General features: G+C 48.5%; 1 protein-coding gene across 10 annotated transcripts in view; it reads left to right on the top strand.

The window, feature by feature from the left end:
- Window positions 1-18,613, top strand: part of Nav2 (neuron navigator 2) — a 635,485-nt gene that overhangs the window by 494,669 nt on the left and 122,203 nt on the right. For all 10 annotated transcript variants that reach the window (XR_009056140.1, XM_057756590.1, XM_057756583.1 and 7 more), the window contains one exon: window positions 56-445. Coding sequence is in view for 9 of the 10 variants with exons in the window: in XM_057756590.1 (XP_057612573.1) it covers window positions 56-445 (390 nt within the window). In the remaining variant the exon portion in view is untranslated. The remainder of the gene's footprint in view (window positions 1-55; window positions 446-18,613) is intronic.

The raw sequence follows: 18,613 nt of genomic DNA on the forward strand, positions 1-18,613 counted from the left end.
CACCTAGCCTGCCAGGCACATTGGAGTCTAACCCAGGTTGGTTTTATGTTTTCAGTACATTAGAAACTACGTTTGACACCAATGTCACCACAGAGATAAGTGGCCGCAGCATCCTCAGCTTGACAGGAAGGCCCACTCCTCTGTCCTGGAGACTCGGCCAGTCCAGCCCTCGGCTCCAGGCAGGCGATGCCCCCTCAATGGGCAACGGGTACCCACCTCGAGCCAACGCCAGCCGCTTCATCAGCGCAGAGGCCGGCCGCTATGTGTACTCCGCCCCTCTGAGAAGGCAGCTGGCATCCAGGGGCAGCAGCATCTGCCACGTGGACGTCTCGGACAAGGGAGGCGATGAGGTGGACCTGGAGGGCATCAGCATGGATGCCCCTGGCTACATGAGCGATGGGGATGTCCTGAGCAAGAACATCCGGAGTGACGACATCACGAGCGGGTAAGTGAATAGGTAAGAAGGCCTGGCCCTCGCATCTCTGCCTTCCTTTACTAAGAGGTCTCTAGAACTGGTGCTGGCTACCTCATCTGCTGCTGCCAGAGGCTCCATGGTGCCACGGTGGGTACACTGCTGGGCTGTGACTTAAAGGAAAGGTAGACAGACTCAGCTGGGGACCCACAAAATTTCACTATGTAAACGATCTGCTGCCTGTACCCTTTACACCAGCCTTGCTCTGGATGCTGCCTGGCTGGTGACTTAGCCTCCCTGGCTGGTGGGACTAACTGTTCCCTCCCTCTCAGGGCTCATGCCTCTCCCCTCCTCCTCCCTCATGGGTCTCCCTCTGCTGCACCTCCCCCTCCATCCTCCATTTCCACTACCTCCCTCCAGTCCCACCGCCTTTGCACTGTTTCCAGCCTGTCATTCCGTCTCCTTGCTCTCTGCCGGGCTTACTCCCGCTGGCCTTTCCATTTGGAAAGGTTCCTTGTCCTGCAGCCTCACCGCATCTGTGTGCCCTGGTAGGCTCTTTTCAAAGCTTACCACTATTCAAAGTCGTCCTGAGCGTGAGTCGATAAATGAATGTCTCCCTCCCCTTCCTACTGTGCTCTCTGCGTCCCTAGTACAGTGTGCATCCTGTTGTAATAGGAGCGGCAGGGCTGCGTCCCCGGCACCCAGCCGCCCGCATGGCTAGCTTATGCCCCGAAATAATTACACGGAAACTGTATTCTTTTGAACACTGCCTGGCCCATTAGTTCCAGCCTCTTATTGGCTAGTTCTTACATATTGATCTAACCCATTTCTAATAATCTGTGTAGAGCCACTGAGCTCTCTCTCCAGCCTAGACTACAAATTGGCACAGGTGTAGAGCTGGGTAGGTAGTTGAGTGGGTTAGGGTAATTGCTGAAGGACCTGAGTTCAAATCCCAGCATCCACATAAAAAGCTAGGCATGACTTTATAACATTTAACTTGTCACCGTGGGGGCATAAAAGGAAAGAGAGTCATGGAGGCTTACTATCTACTGCCCTATCTCTACCTCAGTAAGAGACCATGTGTCAGAGAGAGAGAGAGAGAGAGAGAGAGAGAGAGAGAGAGCAGGACACCGGACATTGTGTGTACAGGTGTGTGTGCACATACACACACACACACAATAAAAGATATTTAAGAAGAAAAAAATCTTTAATAAAAACATTTTAAAGCATAGGCATAGAAGTGTTTGGATTTTGTGCTGAAGGACCATTTTAGGTGGTAAAACCTCCAAAAACAAGAGCTACTAAATTGATGAAAGACTCCTTCATTGCTCTTGCTGGGGAGTGGATTGAGTCTAATACAGTGTTATTAGTGTCCACACGGTGGAGACATGCACACACTCCAGGGAAGCTTCGCGTGTCCCTGGGAGAAGCCCTATTTTCCTAGCTCCCTGAAAAGCACAGATGTTTGTACCACCCTTCTGCTCTGCAGAGCTTGTTCCTCCCACATGCGCTAGGGTTTTGAGTGAGTGTGGACAATGTATAAGTGTTAGCACACCCCTGAGGCTGGAACCCAAGTACTCTACTCATTCAGGATGCTTTCTACTGTAGGAAGCCTAGGCATTACTTAATGCTCTTTCTGCCGGGAATATTCTAGAACCCTTGCTAAGCCCACCTCCATCCGTGAAAACACAGATGGAGGGTTCTGCTCTGACTGATTTTATATGCCTAGTACAAGGCAAGCCATTTGATGTCTTTCTAACCCACTTCTTTTTCTTTTTCTTTTCTTTTTTTTTGATTTTTGAGATAGGGTTTCTCCGTAGCTTTTGGTTCCTGTCCTGGAACTAGCTCTTCTAGACCAGGCTGGCCTCGAACTCACAGAGATCTGCCTGCCTCTGCCTCCTGAGTGCTGGGACGAAAGGCGTGCGCCAGCACCGCCCAAGCCCACTTATTTTTCTTTACATAGACTGCCAGCTTTGAGTATAAGGATTGGTCACTTTTCCCAGAAACTTCTCAATAACTCATTTTTGAGATAGCTGATGGAGTAAATATCAAGAGTTTAAGCCCCACCCAGGCTCTTGTGAGCCCTGTGGTGTTGAGCATGCTATCCAAATGCCCCAAACTCCTCGGTTTCCAGATGCACATGTTAACCTTCCAGTTAGCCCTCCTGTTGAGGTTGTATCCTGTTACAGACGCTTAGCTAACAAAGACACAACATTTCTACCAGGATCTAGGTGCCCTATTGGCCTGGAACATCCGGGTACTTGGAAACAGCACATTGACCAACTTGTATCCAGCTGTTCGTTTGACTTAGGGCAAACATAGTCTCAATGGCTGAGCAGTCTTTATCAGGTCAGAAGCTCATTGGGGAAAATGTTTACAGAAGTTGGCAGCAGATGTATTCAGAAACCTGCTATGGAGGTAAGGTCTAGTTTCTGAAACCCTGTGGCTGTGTTTTCTACGATGCAGGGCCCTGGCTTGGTTGGTCTAGTAGCGTAGCTCGTGTTCTTTGTATGCGTGCAACTGAGCCTGTCATGACCACGTCACTGTGGTCTAGCCAAGACTCAAGCTAGTTTCTCTGTGAGTTTGTCACTCCCTGGGGTGTCAGACATTGTCCATTGGTATCTGGCCCTGCTGCTTCTTGCTTCAGGCTCAAAAACGGGGCATTGGTTCTAATAGAGAAGAAGCTAAAGTGGCAAACAAAGGTGTCATTGAGCAGGTCTGGATGTCCTGAGACAGTCCTGTGCTCAGGTCCTAAAACTTCAGGGTGCCATGTGGCACAGAATAAAATTATAAGGGCAGACTTAGCATCTATATGTTTGGAAGGAATTTTTTTTTTTCCTTTCAAAGGCAGCACTGGGTAGTATAATCTTCTGAAGTATGAATATACATCTCTTCCTGGAAAAAAAAAGGCGGCCATAGAAGACCCTCGGTGGTTTACCCATCCATCTCCCGTGCCCTACCCAGCTATGGCCCCCTCTCTACTTTCCTGCCTCTGGCTGTGCCATGTGTGCCTTCAACAAAAGCTGAGTCTTACGTCTGCAGTGCTCTGAACTTGGGACATGCCACTTCTCCTTACAGCTCTGTGCAAGGGACATGCCACTTCTCCTTACAGCTCTGTGCATGGGACATGGCTCTTCTCCTTGCAGCTCCTTCCCCCAGCACGCCTGTCTGATTGTGCTGAAGAACACCACCCCATAGACATGCTCCCCTAGCTAGGGTCTGCTTCTGTTGGCCTTGGCTCATCCCTAAACAACCAGGTTAGCCTTTCTCATTTGAGCTGTCTGAGGACTGGCTGGTGTCACATGATAGGGGTTAAGAACAGAAGGCACCTGGGATTTAACTCTTGCTCTACCAAATGAACTGGAACAAAGTCTTAATATTGAAAATTAGAGACAGTGCTTGGCACCAGGCAAAGGGTCAGCGGTACTCAAGTACACATGTGCATAGATGCATACATGGGCATATTCATGCATAGACAAGCCTGTGTGTTTTCCCCATAGGAGCATCTCACAGGAGGACATTGCCTATCACTTTCTTAAGTCCAGAGACTAGCGCATAGTAAGCATTTAATATTTTGTGACTAGTCTGTTTGTGGTAACCGCTCTGGCAGGACCTTGGACTTGTGGAAATTCGTCCTCACCAGCTGAAAACCCGGTGTGTTTCTGGTCACTGACCACTCAGAGAAAGGCAGCTTGGCCTGTGGTGTCATCTAGTGGCCAATAGGGATATTGCTGCGGCCCCACTGCTTTTGAGTAGTGCAGCCAAGGCCAGGAGGTTGCTTCTCAGCTGCTGATGGCCAGCGTGGGAGAGAAAACAAGGATTCCAGCAGTGTGGTCTGCAGCACTGACATCTACATGGCCTGAGTTCCCGTACTCAGTGGCAGGCAATACTCCATCAAAAGAGGGCTGCAGGTCTCTCCTGGGAGACACAGTTCTCTGTAGTGGGAGCTGCAGGCTGTGTTCCTGCTGCCCCAGCTCCTGGTCGCCTAGCTAGCTTATGCCTCAAAATAACGACACACAAACTGTATTCTTTTAAACACTGTTTGGCCCATTAGCTCTAGCCCTTACTGGCTAATTCTCATATCCTGATCAACCCATCTCTAATAATCTGTGTAGCACCAGTCTTACCAGGAAAGATTCAGCATGTCTGACCTGGCAGCTTGCTTCATCACATCTGCCCCAGAGAGGAGAGGAAATGGCATCTGAGCTCACTTCCTCTTCCTCCCAGCATTTTGTTCTGTTTACTCCACCCACCTATGTTTTAACCTATGAGGCCAAGCAGTTTTTTTATTACTTAACCAATGACCTTCCTCCATCAGTTCTCAGAAATGAAGGACCCTGGATTGCTCTCTCAGTCCTTCAGGATGTGCCTCAGACAGCCCAGGATGATGTCATAAAAAGTGACTTGAGTTTTATATAGTGGCGTTATATTGGTTTATAGATCTAGAGGCTCGAAGGTGTGAAGACTGGATTCCAGTGAGGCTTCTCTTTCTGGTGTAAAGATGGTGGCCATGTCTCAGCAGGCAAAGGAGGAAAACCCTGTGTTTCCCCTTCTTAGAAAGATGCCAGTCCCAACCTGAAGCTCTGTTCGTAAGACCTCAGGGAGACTAAATTACCTCCCTTCCCTAGGCTCCTGCCTCCTGATAGGAGCACAGGTGTTTGGTCTATTCAGGATGTGTGTCTGTTTGACACATGAGCAATATCTTGGCTTTCCCTTCCCTCCATGGCTGCCAGGTCCTTAAACCTCAAGGTGGTGACATTGTTCTCTGAGGTCATTTGAGATTGGAAGTGCCTGTAACAGGAGTGGCAGAGCTGTATGTTACTCTGCATGTGCCTGTACATGAGTGCTTGTGATATGTATGCACATACCTGTGTGTGGAAGGGATCCTCACACGTCTTCATTGTTGGACACAGTGGCAGCCCCATAGTAAGCCATTCATGAAATGAATGAATGCTTCATTTGGCCTTAAGAACAGACCAGCCAGGCTGGATGGTGGTGGCGCACGCCTTTAATCCCAGCACTCAGGAAGCAGAGACAGGCGAATCTCTGTGAGTTCGAGGCCAGCCTGATCTGCAAGAGATAGTTCCAGGATAGGTAGGGCTGTTACACAGGGAAACCCTGTCTCAAAAAACCAAAAGGAGGAGGAGGAAGAGGAAGATAATGACTACAACACTATGACACGATCAGGCAGGCAGTGATGGCACACACCTTTAATTCCAGCACTTGGCCAGAGGCTGGTGAATCTCTGAGGTCACGGCCTGGTCTACAGAGAGAGTTCCAGGATTACCAGGACTACACAAAGAAACCTTGTTGAGGTGGGGGGTTAGAAGACCAGCCCCTTACCCTGGATGAATGTGTGTCTGAAGTCAAAGTCCCTTTGAGCATGAGGCCCCAGCCACCTGTTCTTGTGGTTTCTTAGCTTCCCCTGTGCTGTCACTTGTGCAGGAAAGAGCAACAGCACAGAATGCAGCAGGCCATTTGCCCTGTTGCAAGGGCACTTGTCCATCCTCCATTGAATGTTGAGGGCTGTTGTATGAGGTGTCTCACCAGGCAGCCAGCAGGTGGCAAGTCTAGTTTACAGCTTGAAAGGCTCTTTCTTACCTGGCCTCTCCTTCCACTGCCTTTTTAGGACTGGCCTCAAGGGACTTGCAGGCTTTTGTTGTAGGCAAACGGACAGGAGAGGAAGAAGTCTGGAGCCAAGATAAATGACCTGTGGGAAAGCTATCCTGAAAGGCCCTGCTTCAGGCCGTCTCCAAGAGGGTGTGGCAGGAATCTTATCTAGAAAGGATCCCAGCTTGTAAGATCCTGCCAGCCAGCCGCTAGACTGGCTGGATAAATTAGGAAGATTGACCATCATGGGAAGAGGGGGGGTCTCTTTCCCAGCACCTCTTTGTGTTCCCCTGTAGTAGAAGCTGTGGGCCTCTTCCCACAGCCCGGCTCATGGCTGCCTAGCTAGCTTATGCCCCGAAATAAAAACACACAAATTGTATTATTTTAAACACTGGTTGGCCCATTTCTATTCGTGTGTGTAGCACCCCAAGATGTGCTTACCGGGAAGATTCTAGCCTACGTCCATCCTGGGTCGGAGCTTTATTGCATCTGCCAGGGAGAGGGGAGCATGGCGTCTGCTCCAGAGAGCAGAGCTGTCGAGTCTGAGCTCACTTCCTCTTCCTCCCAGCATTCTGTTCTGTTTACTCCACCCACCTATGTTTTAACCTATGAGGGCCAAGCAGTTTCTTTATTACTTAACCAATGAAATCAACAGATTTGATATATGACACTCCCACATCATTCACCAACCTTCAGGTTCTCTGAACCCCATAGCTGTGGAGTTTGACAGGCGTTCTCCTGTGTAGCTGGCAAGTGTTTAGCAGGCATCTCCGTCCCAGCCGCTGGTGTGCCCTGGGGTATGAATTTTGCAGGGTGGATCACTCGATATTCTTTTTTATACTGAAACTGGATCCTTGAAGCTACTCTCTAGTGTAAACCTGTAGCCCATGAACTCACATTCGGAAGGGGGAAGGGGCATTTCTACATGCAGGGAAAATGATTCTGTATCTTTGGATGCATTGTCAAAATGGGGTACTAACCCCAGCTTCAAAATTCAGATTTTTATATGGTATTGTTCCTTTTTAAAATAATTTATTTAGCTTTTTTTTATTGTATGTACATTGGTGTGAAGGTGTCAGATGCCCCAAAAACTACAGACAGTTGTGAGCTGCCATGTGGATGCTGAGAATTGAATCTGGGTTCTCTGGAAGAGCAGCCGATGCTCTTAACCACTGAGCCATCTCTCCAGCCACATGGTACTGTTCCTAAAGGCCCTGAAACATTTGAAAGCCCTGGAAGACATGGAAAAATGGCCGCCCCTCTGCTGTTTCTTTCCCTTTGGGAAAATGTTGCAGTGTGTCCTTACTGCCTTCCTGTATTCTCCTGCCACCCTCTGCCCCTCTGCTGGAAAGCAATGCTTGGCAGAGCCCTCCTCTCTCTGCCCCATGCTTTGCAGATGAGCCTATGTTGAAGAGGGAACCGTAGCTCCCCAGTGTTTCTCGCTAAACCTTTGTGCCGCTCTCTTCTAGAAAACCCAGCTCTTGTTAGCTTTTATCTTAAAAGTGAGCCAGTGGCGTTGCAAATCCCTTCCCGGTTGCATCTGCCCAGCCAGCAGTTAGAGTGGCTCTGACAGATTTATGGTGACAAGGTTGGAGAATCCCAGATTGAAGTGGAGATGGATATGAGGAAAAGCATCTGGATGGATTGGGAGTGTCTTGGCCCTGAGACAGTAAGCCCATGCTGGAAGACTCAACAGGAGGCTGAGACTGAGTGTGCCTAGGCCTTGATCAAGATAAGAAGCCAAAGTTTCCTTGTGAGCAACCTCCCATCTTGCTGTGCTGCAGATATTTCTCAGTGGGAGTCACAGGACCTGCCAGTCATTGCTTAGGAAACTGCTTCACTTTCTCAGCCTGTTTTCCATGTGTTAAGCACCAGGTAGCTGTATCTTTTTGCTTCTGGATCCACATTTTCAAAGATATGGCCATGCTGCTTCTGAGCCCAGGACCAAACAGGACCCACAGGGACTGGAGGATGTTAGTTGACTTTAGGGAATTAACCATGCTGTGATGGAGACATACAAGTCCAAAGCCTCCAAGGCAGTCCAGGGCTCAAGTCCTGGGACCATCCAAAGACATGATTCCCTCCTCAGCATCTGCCTGTTTTAAAATCTGCAGCTGCTTAGATGACCCCTCTCTCTCTCTCTCTCCTCTCTCTCTCTCTCTCTCTCTCTCTCTCTCTCTCTCTCTCTCTCTCTCTCTCTCATCTGCTAGGTTAAATGTGAATCTCATCACGACATCTAGACTAGTGTCTGGCTGGATTTCTGGGTATCACAGCCTAGACAAGTTGACACATATAATTAGCCACCTCAGTCTGTCACAGGCCTTATGTGGAATCATGAAAATGAGTTGTCTGAGATGGGAGATCACTCAAAGCGAGAGCATCCTGTAGGGAGTGGGACCATGGATGAGAGAGTCTTTGGGTGCCTCAGAGGAAGCATTGTACCCCTCTCCAGGACCCAGTGTCCCAAAAAGTTCATGAGAAGCAGCAGGTTTGTTTCTTCATCTTATTCCTGGGCTAGAATACCTCTGGTGACTGACACTTTCTGAGACTCAAATGTGAAATAATACGCTTGTCTAAGGAGGGACCTTCATGTTCTTATAGCCATAACTCATAGCCATATCTCCTTCTTGATTTGGGGGAAGGGGACCAGGGGCCTGTGGTAATCTCTGATGCATGTTGGAGTCTGGGTCTCTCTTACCAGAGCTGTGTCTGTAACCAGCTGGTCATCTCTTCTACAACTGGGCAATTCATATATTTGAGCAGGGAAGTTTAAAGGATGAGGGCAACTGAAGTCGTCAGAACCTCGGGAAGAGCGGATGCGGTGTTGCCTCTGTAGAGGAGAGGAAAGCTGTAGAGTCGACTCACCATGTACACACACACACACACACACGTGTCTACTTGCCTCTGGTCACAGGTTGGGGGGTGTTTGTGGTATTCCAGGTATATGTAAGGACTGTCTCACCTCTTCTTCCACTGGCCAACCAGTTCTTTGAGATGGAGACCAGTTTCATTCCCTAGTTACCATTTTCATTGCTGTTGTTTTGGTTGGTTGGTTGGTTGGTTGGTTGGTTGGTTGGTTGGTTGATTGGTTTGGTTATTTTAAGACAGTGTTTCTTTGTGTAGCCCTGCTATCCTGAAACTTGCCCTATAGACCAGCCTGGTCTTGAACTCACAGAGATCTGTCTGCCTCTGCCTTCTGTTGCTGGGATTAAAGACATGAGTCATCACTACCTGGCTCCCTCTTTATCTTTAAGGAGACTGAATCTTAGAAAGGTTAAGATACTTGACTGGTTCACATGGGTAGCAATAGCTAGAACCACACATTCCCTGAAGCTAGATTCAAACTCTGTGCGCCAAGGTCTTCTCTAGTGTGACTTCTCAATTGAGGAGGAGGATTATGATACCCCAGGGAAGGTAGAGCTAGCTAGCTAGGATGTTTAGAAGGATGGGGCTCAGAGCACTGGGCTGCTAAGAACTTTAAGAACAGGAAGTATTCAACTGATCAACATGCATAGAATAAACATCTGTAGGATGCTCAGACATACACGGGACATCTCTATCACACCCCCTCCTCAAGGTACAGGAGTCATTGCAGAAGAGAAGGTGGAGAGATTGTAGGAGACAGAGGACGGGGAGGAGCCAGGCAAACCAGTGTTTTCTAGACATCAAAGGACAGCTGTGCTCATGAACACACATCAGCTGTGGTTCCCTGCATAAGACCTGCCCAAGACTAAGTCATTGGACATTCCAGCCTGGGGTATGGAGATGGCCCATGAGCCCCTACCCATGACTGATGAGCTAGTGACAGTTGAAGGCCACTGGAGGAGGCATAGTGAATAGTCAGTTTTCTTTAAGCGTGTGACCATGCACCAGGTAAGTGTGGGTGGTCCTTGAGGGTTAGCCTGCATTGGAGGCCCTGGGAAGACAAGGCAAGGCCCTGTCTAGCATCTGACAGTGTGTCATTATCCCCATCCCAGAGACGTGAGAACTGAGCGGAGAAGTGTCTTGTCCCATGTCAAAGAGCTGCTAAGCATTACAGCCAATTAATCAAGCTTGAGGGTTCAGCCGCTGAGATGCCAGCCTTGCCTCTTCCAGTGCTGCCCCCTGCTAGATGCTTCAAGTGCTCCCCTCTCCAAAGCCTGCCCTTCCTTGGATTGGTAAAGAAACAACAAGTAAGACGGGTATTTGAGTGCTTGCTTGTTGGGTAGTGTCTAAGGTTTGCTTTGTCCTGGTGCCACATTAGAAGGAATTCAGACCAAGGCTGGGGTTTGCTTGGGAGATGTCTGATGGCAAAGAGCTCCAAGCCTGGAGCATAGCATCTACAGTAGAAAGTAGGTATGCATAGTGCAGAAGGCATTCAGTGAGTAGTGGGTTCCAAAGAACCATGCTCCAACCACATGGAATTTAGGCTTGCGTATATCCATTGCCCAAAAGACTAGGATGCCCTGTGGTTAAATTGTAGAAGAATGTACCAGGTTGTGGGTAGGGATGCTTGGGACTCCCCCTCCTGAGAGCTTCTAAGTCTGGAGCTTTGTGTATCTGGGAGACTACGGGGGATTCCTTCAAAGGAAGATCTTCCAGCTCTGGATGCAGGGTGCCCTGGTTCCCACAGGAGTCACTGCAACTCTGCTGTCATGGTAACAGATCTGGGTGTTGATTTCTGAACAAAAGTCTCTTGGAAAGGTCAGGCCAGACTAGAGAATCTGGAGAGACCTAAAAGGTGATTCTCCTAAAAAGAAAAAATTAACCCATGCCTGTTTTAATAAACACAAAAGTCAGACGGGCCTCTTTCCTGCCTTCGTGTCTGATCTGGCCGTGAGGGGACTAGAGATTTTGTTCATTTTCAAATGGTCTCATGCAGCCCAAACTGGCCAGAAACTCACCACATAGCCGAGAATCACCATGGGCTTCTCTTCCTCCTGTTCCCACCTCACTAGTACCAAGAAAGATTACAGGCTTATGCCAATATGCCCAGTTTTCATGGCACTTGGGGTAGAACTCAGGACCTTGTCTGGGCCAAGCAGGCACTCTCCCATCTGTGTTGTATCACAGGACAAAGGGTTCAGCGGCACATTGAACTGTGGCTACTGAGACCCATCGTAGGCTTACTGCTCACACACCAGCCATTATGCCTTCTTGTGTACAAAGAAAGCAGAAGTTGAGAAGGTATTAAAGGTGGCTTACAGAACTCAGCTTTGCCCACAGCCATGTTTGAATGGTGCCTTCAGCTTATCTCGTCGCAGCTCTTGTTTGTGGGAGTAGAGGCATTGGAGCAAGTTAAAGACTTGGGGGGGGGGAACCAACCAAACACCATCAGGGACTCTATCCCTTAGTCTGTGGATCACAGCTGTTGTTACTGCAGGTCCTGGTGTGTTGACTGAGGGCAGATTGTGTGTTCTGTAGGTGACAGTGTTAGCCCCATTTCTCCTCTGGAGCCTTTCTCCCGGATCTCTGCCCGCTCAGCTGAGCACCCCAGCTGCTGTTGGTCCTCACCATTGTTGGCTACTCTCCATCAGCGGACTTTGCCTCTCACGACAGAGGAGGCAAGGGCCGGTTACCGAAGATTTCTGTCTCAAATCATCATGACAACTAATTCTTAGGGAAACAGAGGCCCATCTTGCTGATTTCAGGCAGGACTTACAGTGCCGTTTCCCACAGGCTCTCCCCAGGGTAGAGTTCCCCCAATGTGCCTGTTTTAAATGCAGATTTTGCAGAAACAGTGGCCAGGGCATTTTTAGGGTATTGGATTATAATCTGTGATACTAGTCTGGAAGGCATGGTTGTTTTCTTATCTCTTTTCTTTCTTCCTTTTTTGGGTGGCACAGAGGGGAATGTTTCAAGATAGGTTTCCCTGTGTGGCCTGGTTGTCCTAGAACCAGCTCTGTATTCCAGGCTGACCTCTAACTTACAGAAATCACCTGCCCTGCCTTCCAAGTGCTAGGATTAAAGGCATAAGCCACCGCACCTGACATTTCCTTATTTCTTAAATTTAAGTTATGTGTTTGGATGTTTTGCCTGCCCATGTGTCTGTGCTTAGTTCCCACAGAGCCTAGAAGAAGACATTAAGTCCCCTGGAACTGGAGTTCGGGACAGTTGTGAGCCACCGTATGGGTGCTGAATATTGAACCTGGGTCCTCTAGAAGAGCAGCCAGTGCTCTTAACTACTGAGCCATCTCTCCAGCCCCTGGACACAAGACTTTTGCAGAGCTATAAACACAGAATAATTCATGTGAAGATGGGCGTCACCTATCAGTGAAATGGGCTTGTCAGTGGCCACCATGTACCACATGAGCATAAAATATTAATATAGACCAGACTTTGAGGGAGGGAAGGAGCCAAGAAACTCAATACTTACTGTACAACTTTCTTATAAACCTTAAAATGCTCTGAAAATCAAAATATTTCTTTAAAAAAGAAAATTTAGTCTCAACCCTGCTAAGGATAGCCAACGACCAAGAAGTCATGGCCCTGGAATGTGTATTTTTCTCTGAGTCCCTGCTGATTCAGATGCATCTGAGTGGTGACTTCCTGAATATCACTGCATCTCTGTTCAGCACATTTCATGCCAAGAAGGAACTTAAAGGGGCTTTGTCTAGAGAGCAGTCTCCTGTGCGTTAGGATGCCTCTCATCTTTCACAGTGTGGACAGAAAGCTTCCTGCTGGTGCTAGAAGTATTTGCTGCAGTCCACACTAACAGTTGAACCACAATAAAGAGAACTCAAGACAAATCCCCAGATATGGGGCCAGCCCGTTTCCCAAAGCGGGCAGCGTTTCTTCAGAATGCTGTGTGGTAGTTCCCACTTTAAACAAGCGTTCTCGTGGATCATGTTGAGTATTTTACACCTGCCCATTTATTTAAATAGGAGGTGCTAAGGACACTCTGGTTATAGCTTTGAGCTTTCTGTCCATTTAAGGAAGCATTTCATTCGCATAGTTTCAGCTTTTAAAAATTAAAATTCTTGAGCCAGAGAAGTGGTTTCTTGGGTAAAGGTGCTGGCCACATAAGCCTGAGTTCTCTCCCCAAACCCATGGATGTAAGGAGGACAGGGGCTGGGGCCATGGCTTGGGGATTAAGAGCACCTGTTGCTCTAGCAGAGGACCCAGGTTCAATTTCCATCACCCATGTAGCAGCTCACGGCCAGCACTAACTCCATTTCCAGGGGATCCAATGCCCTCCTCCAGCCCTGAGAGGTTCCAGGCGTACGTTTGATGCCCACACAGACACAAATGTGAGGCAACCACACACATCAGACTTTTTTAATACACACATACACACACATAATAAAGTTAAGATTTTTTTTCTTTTGTATGGCATATGTACCTGTTTGTGTGTATATGTGAGTATATATTTATGTGTGTGCTTTCGGATGTGTGTACATGTATATAGAGCCAGAGGCTGACATTAGGTATATCCACCTTTCTTTTCTTTGTTTTTTGTTTGTTTGTTTGTTGTTTTTGTTTTTGTTTTGGAGACAGGGTATCCCTATGTAACCCTGATTGGCCTGGAACTTTCTATGTAGATCAAGCTAACCTGCAACTCAATCCATCTGCGTATGCATCTCCTGCGTTGGGATTAAAGGCATCCACCACCACCCATGGTCACTATTTTTTAAGATGTAGTAAGGAGTGGCGGGGCTGTGTCCCGCCGCTCAGCTCCGGGCCACCAGCTAGCTTTACCTGAAATAATTACACAGAAATTGTGTTCTTTTAAACACTGCTTGGCCCATTAGCTCTAGCCTCTTACTGGCTAACTCTCACATCTTGATTAACCCATTTCTATTAATGAGTGTAGCACCACGAGGTGGTGACTTACCAGAAGGGATCTTAACCTGCGTCCATCTTGGGAGAGGAGAGCTATAGTGTCTGCCTCACTTCCCTTCTTCCCAGCATTCTGTTCTGTCTACTCCGCCTACCTAATTTTCGGTCCTATCAAAGGGCCAAGCAGTTTCTTTATTAACCAATGAAAGTAACGGATAGACAGGTGACCCACCTACCTCATTAAGACATGTGGACCTGGATCTCATTGATTCATTTAGGCTGGCTGGCCAATGAGTTCCAGGGGGCTGTGTTACTCCACCTGCCACTGCCAGCCCTGGGCTTAGGAAGACAGTCCGCCTCACTCCCTGCTTTTATGTAAGTGCTGGGTATCTAAATGGTCCTCATGCTTCTATAACAGAAAGTCCATCTACTGAGCCATCTCTTCAGCAACCCCCTCCAGCTAAAATTCTTAGAGCACGTCTATGTGTATGTCCTTAGGTAAGCTAAGCTCAAGCCCGCGGAAATGAGTGTTACATAGGCCTTTGTTAAAATAGGTAACATCCCACTTCCTTTTGCAGAAGATGCCCAGACCAAGGTGTCATACTGTACGACTATGCTGACATCTCCCCTCTTGTCGCCTGTCACTCTGCCAGGAGCAAGATAAGAGTAAGATGGTGCAATGATGGGTGCTGGAGTCCACGGGTGGGGGAGTGCCAGTGCTGCCAGGTGCCACTGCTGAGGACCCTACGGCAAAGGAGAGTCTCACAGTGGGGAAGCCATTGCAGAGCTAAAGGGATCACACAGCCAGCCATGCTGGACTCTTTGGCATGAAGCCTGGAGGCCCGGGAGCCAATGCAACTGAGTGCAAATGTAAAATGGGGCCTTGGCTTCTGCTGGGTTCCAAAGAGACCTGACGGCAAGAATTTCCGTTTTAGGTAGTGACTTAAAAACTACACTTGGTGGAATTTGTTTTTAAGATTTTTATGGTAGTGTTACTGAAATATTGCATGTGTTATAAAATACCCACAACCCTCAAAAAAAGCCATAAGAATCCAAAGGGCATGATGTCTCATGTGGTGGTATACAGCCATGACCTAGAGGCCAGGTGTAGGCAGGAGGATCTCAAGTTTGGGACCAGCCTGGGCTACAGAGTGGGACCCTGTCTTAAAAAAAATACAACAGCCGGGCGGTGGTGGCGCACGCCTTTAATCCCAGCACTCGGGAGGCAGAGGCTGGTGGATCTCTGTGAGTTCGAGACCAGCCTGGTCTACAAGAGCTAGTTCCAGGACAGGCTCCAAAGCCACAGAGAAACCCTGTCTCAAAAAAACCAAAAAAAAAAAAATACAACAAGCCGGGCGGTGGTGGCACACGCCTTTAATCCCAGCACTTGGGAGGCAGAGGCAGCCGGATCTCTGTGAGTTCAAGACCAGCCTGGTCTACAAGAGCTAGTTCCAGGACAGGCTCCAAAGCCACAGAGAAACCCTGTCTCGAAAAACCAAAAAAAAAAAAAAAAGAAAGCATGCCAAGAAACAGATCTAATCGAGGAACCTGTGTTTTTATGCTAGTGGTCACCCTGTGCTGGGCAGAAGTCACCGTTTCTGTTGGTCAGTGTTTGGATCCTCTAGTTGGAGTGTAAGGTCTGACTGGAGCAGCCAGGTCCAGGTCCAAAGGTTGCCAGAGGATGCTGATGCTAGCTGGTAGCTGGTTATAAGGAGTTTATTTTGTTGTAACCCCCACACCCCAAATGTGCCTTCTGTTTGCCTTCAGGGTGCTCTTCTATACCTGGTTTTACCGATAGAAATGACTTGAGTCTGCGATACCTGTTTCCCTCAGTGAGGGTTTCTGGGGCAGGGGCTGAGGCCATGCAATTGCTCCTCAATGCCAGCCTGTCTTGTCTTCCCGCTGCTGCCTCTGCTCCTGAGGCCTGCTGAGGCTTCATCTGATTAGCTCAGCAGCCTCTTTCGAGGGCTCCCTGGAGGGCCGGGCTCTGTTGACGAGGGCCAGCCAGAGTAGTCTGCAGGCCTCCTGGGCTCACGCCTACTGCGGCTGCCCCACCTGCTTGCTTCTCTAGTCTGTAGAACCAAGCTGGGCCTCATCCTAACCCGGACTTGCTGATGGATGTGGCATGCCAAAAAGCCAAGGAAGGTGCCGGTGTCCTTTGAGCCCAGAACCTCTCCAGTGAGGATGTCAGCTCAGGGATCTGGAAGCCTGTTTGCCAAGGCTATGTGCCCCACGCTCAGTGCCGAGGTGGCTTAGTGTGGCTACAGGTGAGTGCTCCAGTCTTCAGAGAAGTAAAAGAGGATGAAGCTAGAGATGTAAATCGAATTCCCACTTCCTCCCGGAAAGCGGAGTGGTGGAAATCTGGTGAGGTCCTGAAGAGCCCCCAGGGACAGCAGAAAACAGTACAGAAAGGTAGGAAATGTGTCACAGATTCCCTCGGCCCCAGGTGTGGGGAGGGTTTCCCCAAATGGCTGAGTAGCGTGTGAGTGTGCGTTCAAAGAATTGCCTCCAGCAGGCCAAAAGAGAAACCCGAGTGCTGTCCTACCTGCCCCGCCCTTGCCTGTGCAGTCATTGTGGCTGTGTCACCTCGTTGGGGTCATTCCGTCCTTTCAGCACAGGGAAACCTGAGCAAGGCATGCTGCCCTTGTGTTTCCTCCAGAAACTGCTGTTGGTTTTGTTTTGTTTTGTGTCCGTCTGGGGGGCCCCTCGACAGGAAGCAGCGCGGTAGTGTCGTTGATTCCCTTTGACTTCATGTAGAAATACGTAAGAGCAGGCTGTGGGGAGGATAGGAGAATCACTGAGGGAATGGCAAGGTTCGCTGAGTGGCATGTGCCACACTACGTCAGCGTGCTTCACTGAAAACCGAGGACTTAGATTAAGTGCCACCATTTTATAGTCAGTACGAAAAAATTGGCTCCGTTTTTTTTTTTTTTTTTTTTTTGCGACCTTATTTTTGCATTTCAGATGCATCATCTTAAGCCAGACCCAGCAGCTGCCCGCCCTTGGTAAAGAGCGGTGTCTTCAAAGGGATTAGGCAGCTCTGCTAGGCTAGCGTTCAGCTTGTCCTTCTGTGACCCAGAGGGAGGTTTATCCATCTAACTTCTAAGAGGCCCTAAGCTAAAAGGATCCTTTTACAGGTTTGTCCCGAAACTCAATTTACATCCTAATAAACTTGTAGAATCAATGTCACACTGGACTGCGGCCCTGGAGAGCGCCTTGAAAGCACATGTTGTTTAGCTGTTAAAGCGTGGGGCTCAGGGGCTCACCTCCCACTCTCAGCTGTCTGCGACACCGAATCTGCTGATATCCTCGCTCGTGTATTTATGTTGATGTTGGCAAGGGATCTCACCTAGGCATAACTGTTTCAGTCCATTTGCCTATGTTCGTTTCTATACTGAAAGTGTGTCCAGAAACTTGCAGACAGGCTGACAGGTCTTTGAAGAAAAGTAATCGCCAAGCCTGCTGCATTTTCCCTCTTCCCGTTTGGGCTTTCGTTTCTTGCAACTGGGCGGTCTCTCCTTGTTCCAGCATGCTCTGCTGTAAATGCATGCTACTGGAGTGCGGCCATACTGTCTGTAAATGCATGCTACTGGAGTGAGGCCGTACTGTCTGTAAATGCATGCTACTGGAGTGAGGCCGTACGGTCTGTAAATGCATCATGCTACTGGAGTGAGGCCGTACTGTCTGTAAATGGATGCTACTGGAGTGAGGCCGTACTGTCTGTAAATGCATCGTGCTACTGGAGTGAGGCCGTACTGTCTGTAAATGCATGCTACTGGAGTGAGGCCGTACTGTCTGTAAATGCATCATGCTACTGGAGTGAGGCCGTACCTGTTCTGTTCCTTCCAGTCCCCTGTCACCTCAGCTCTCCACACAAAGGTGACTTCTTTCCTGGTGAGGGATCCTCAGCTTGTGTGTGGTACCGAGGCAGACTGGGTTGATCTGTGAGCCTTGAATGTGGCTCACAATGCCAGTTTCATTGTGTTCTGTGGTATTACATCACTGCACTTAAAAGAAAAAGCCATCTCTAGAAAAAGTATCTAGTGTTTTGTTTTGTTTTGTTTTTTCCAATGGATCCTGTGGGATTTCCAAAGCGTTTTCCACACCCAGTGTCAGTTTTAGAGGTTTTTTATAGTGGAAAGTGGTGGCACACACCTTTATTCTCAGTACTTGGGAGGCAGAGGCAGACAGATCTGTAACTTGAAACTAGCTTGGTCTACAGAGTGAGTTTCAAGACAGTCAGGGCTACACAGAGACACCCTGTCTTGAAAAAACAAACAAAACAAAACCAAAAAAAAAAACCCCACAAAGTTGTTTCTTGCAGTCGGAATGTGGCCTTTGCAGTGTTCTTGGACTTGGTAAGGTCTACCCTGATCATTCCTTGAAAGTCAGGGTGGCTCAGCCAGCATGAGAACTGGTTTCTGAAGAGCCTGTGGAAGAATAATATTTCAAAATACATGCTCACCAAAAAAGCATTCAGTGTGTGAGGGTCAAGAGAGGAAGCACAGAGATTAAGAGTATGCACTGCCCTTCTAAGGAACCAGAGATCGGTTCCTAGTACCTACACAAGAGGGCTCACAGTTCAGACAGCTGCAGGGGTCTCTGACCTCCTCAGGTACCTAAACATGTGTGCACATGGCCGCATACAGACACACATGCATACATGTCATTAAAATTAAATGAATAGGGGGCTGGAGAGATGGGTCAGCAGTTTAGAGCACTGGCTGTTCTTCCAGGGGATCTGTGTTTGATTCCCAGTGCCCACACGGTGGTCCACATCCATCTCTAGCTCTGTAACATCTGTAACTCCTGTCCAGGAAAACCCAACACCAT

This window comes from Chionomys nivalis, chromosome 23, assembly GCF_950005125.1.
Source record: "Chionomys nivalis chromosome 23, mChiNiv1.1, whole genome shotgun sequence".
NCBI classification, from domain to species: Eukaryota; Metazoa; Chordata; class Mammalia; order Rodentia; family Cricetidae; genus Chionomys; species Chionomys nivalis.